Source organism: Medicago truncatula, chromosome 4 (assembly GCF_003473485.1).
Source record: "Medicago truncatula cultivar Jemalong A17 chromosome 4, MtrunA17r5.0-ANR, whole genome shotgun sequence".
NCBI classification, from domain to species: Eukaryota; Viridiplantae; Streptophyta; class Magnoliopsida; order Fabales; family Fabaceae; genus Medicago; species Medicago truncatula.
In genome coordinates, this window is record NC_053045.1 from 44,537,354 (window position 1) to 44,539,978 (window position 2,625).

A 2,625-nucleotide genomic window follows, 5' to 3' on the forward strand; every position below is an offset into this window, starting at 1 on the left:
TTTATATTCAAAAGAAATTTATTGATTTCCATGCATGTTTGAACGAGTGAATAACAACCTCAATCTAATAACATGTTTTCCAAATAGAAACCCATGCAGTAGACATATCTCAACATTACTCAACTAAAATTAAGGAACTCAAAATTTAACCAAAACAAGAGTGCCTAAATCATAAAGATAATCCATGATTGGTCAACTATAAAGAATAACACGCTAGCTAGGTTGGATAAACTCTTCATCATGCACTAATAAGTTGTTATGAGATGTTAACTTTGGCCGTTGATGAGTTTTGAAGTAGAAAGTCCACAATTCCATCAGGTATTGAAGGTGGTTCCAAACCTGCTCCGAATGTTTTTCGTAAATCTGCAGCTTCTTCGGGTGACTTCGCAGCAGCTTTCATTAACATGGCATCTTTTAGTATGCAAGATAAAGCGAAGCTAAGTGGTTGCATCTTTATTTCCACCAACTTCAAGTTACATAAAGAAGGGAGCTTAACCTCCAATAGATCAGGAACTAAGGACAGAATCTAAGCAATAAGGAATTAGGGTGAATTAGTATAGTTATGAAACTCAATTGATTTAAGAAAATAAATTAGAAATAAAATAAAGATTAATGTAAAATTAAAGTCTCAAATCATGCCAAGGTACCTGGAGAGTAATTGAAGAGACTTTCAATGATTTTACAGCTAAAAGCTCTTGCAGCCAGTTGAATAGAACCATAGGAAGCTTCTCCAAAGATGTGTCCATGCGTGCATAAATTTTGACTTCTTTAACAGAAGAAAGATTGCTTCTGCATATTTTGGGATGTGGAATCCCGTAAAAAGTAAAGGTACAGAGGCTTGGAGTGGATAGCTCAATTTTGGCAATTTTAGGTGAACTATAAAGCATAGCAAAATTGACAAGTGTTTCACTTGATATGGTAATGATTTGTGTGTCCATTACCGTACAACCATGAATGATCAAACTCTTCAATTTGGCAAAGCCCGAAAAGGGCCCAGCATAGCCGTTTTCGCCACCGTAAAAGGTGAAATTACTTAGATCCAACGTTTCTAATGCTGGTAAATTCAAGGATTTAGGAAATAATATTGTCTTCACACAAAAACTCATTCTAGGGTAAATCGAAAGTCGCAGAGATGTAAGATTCTTGCATGAAGAAACACATTGCATAATGAGACCATTATCATTATGAACAAAGATTCTTAATCGTTGGAGTTTGGTTTTATGGGAATAAACATAATCTAAAATCTTTTGGAGGAGTTGATGCTCCATTTTGCCGATATGATCAAAATCAAGAGAGTGTAGTGCAATTGTGTTATCACGGAGAGTCAAGATTTTAGACATGAATATTTCAAATTGCCTAACAGTGTCGAATCTTGAGGAATCCAATACAAGAGTAGGAATATGTTTCCATATATCTTTCCATCTTCTAGACAAAACGCAAGTTCGAACACCATCTTTGGTGTTTAAAAATGACAAAATACAAAGGATAACACTGTTAGGTAAGTCACTCAACCTATCTTCATATTCTTCATTATTCTCATTTTCTGCAATGTAATGGAACAAGGAAAGATTGAGTAACTATACAATGATCATTCAAGGCAAAGCAAAGTTTCAAGATCGATTCAACCATTAGGTGAGTAAAACCCTTTTATTTATGCCCTAATATATTTACCTTTAACTAGTATGTATGTATATATTTTTACTAGTAGTATGAGATAGTAGCAAATTTGTTTTTACGTTTGTGGTTTCCACAAAAGTAATAAATTTTGTGATTCACACTCCTTTTCTATGGTTAATATTGAATTAACAAATATGTGTATATTGTGATGCATTGCAATATTCCACAACTAACGTTTGTAATTTCATTTGTTAACGTTGTGATTCACACTCTTTATATAACATAACATTTGAGGATTCCCTTTGTCTTTGTCTCTTACTCTAAATAAAATCAATTACAATAGTTTAATAAACGATTTTGCATCTAAAAACGTAAAAATTAAAATTTACATATAATATTTTTTGAAAAAATATATTAACTTTTTAAAAATCTCACATTTTAGAGTTTACTTTAGGCCTCAATATTGGTTGAGATAGCCTTAAAAAGTTGTATTCGATGGCAAAAGGAAACAATTGGGGAAAAGAAATGCTTCAAAAGTTGAGAAAAAAAAGTAGAAAAATGAAATTCAGTCATGGAATTAGGAATACCTTCTTTTTGAGAGAGAGGGGTACCTTCTTCTTGATCAGTTGTTAATGACTGGTTTGGTGAGCTGAACTGGAAAGCTGCAGCGATCGGTAAAACCATGAGGAATAGAAGTGTAGTCAACATTGTGCTTTCTCTAGGTTCAATATCCAATGGATTGTTGGAGTCAACATTGTTTAAAAAAGGTTATGTATATAATATCCACGTATGAAAGAAAGGGTATTGATACATCCGTTTCTTTTTTTCTCTTTCTTTGGACTCAATAGTCAATTCAACGGTCAACATTTTCTAGGAAAACTGTTTTTTTAATTTAATATATATGATATAATGTTATTTTACATATGGAAGAGTTTTGGTACATTCCTTTCTTTTTCCTTTTGGTTCAATTCAATGGATCATTGGAGCCAACACTTTAAAAAATATTTT

General features: G+C 32.5%; 1 protein-coding gene across 1 annotated transcript; it reads right to left on the bottom strand.

Moving 5' to 3' along the window:
- Positions 1-2,348, bottom strand: LOC11410797 (putative F-box/FBD/LRR-repeat protein At1g78760). The gene is made up of 3 exons (XM_024781879.2): positions 2,205-2,348; positions 648-1,543; positions 1-526 (listed from the first exon to the last, which is right to left on the bottom strand). The coding sequence occupies exons 1-3, from the start codon at positions 2,323-2,325 to the stop codon at positions 257-259; spliced, it is 1,287 nt and encodes a 428-aa protein (XP_024637647.2). The 5' UTR covers positions 2,326-2,348; the 3' UTR covers positions 1-256.
- Between the last annotated feature and the right edge of the window lie 277 nt (positions 2,349-2,625).

Excerpts from the sequence above, each read along its gene's own strand:
- LOC11410797 (XM_024781879.2), bottom strand. The coding sequence starts at position 2,325 with ATGTTGACTACACTTCTATTCCTCATGGTTTTACCGATCGCTGCAGCT. Across the intron at positions 1,544-2,204 it reads CCCTCTCTCTCAAAAAGAAG|AAAATGAGAATAATGAAGAA; the intron begins GTATTCCTAATT and ends ATTACATTGCAG. Across the intron at positions 527-647 it reads TCTCTTCAATTACTCTCCAG|ATTCTGTCCTTAGTTCCTGA; the intron begins GTACCTTGGCAT and ends CTTATTGCTTAG.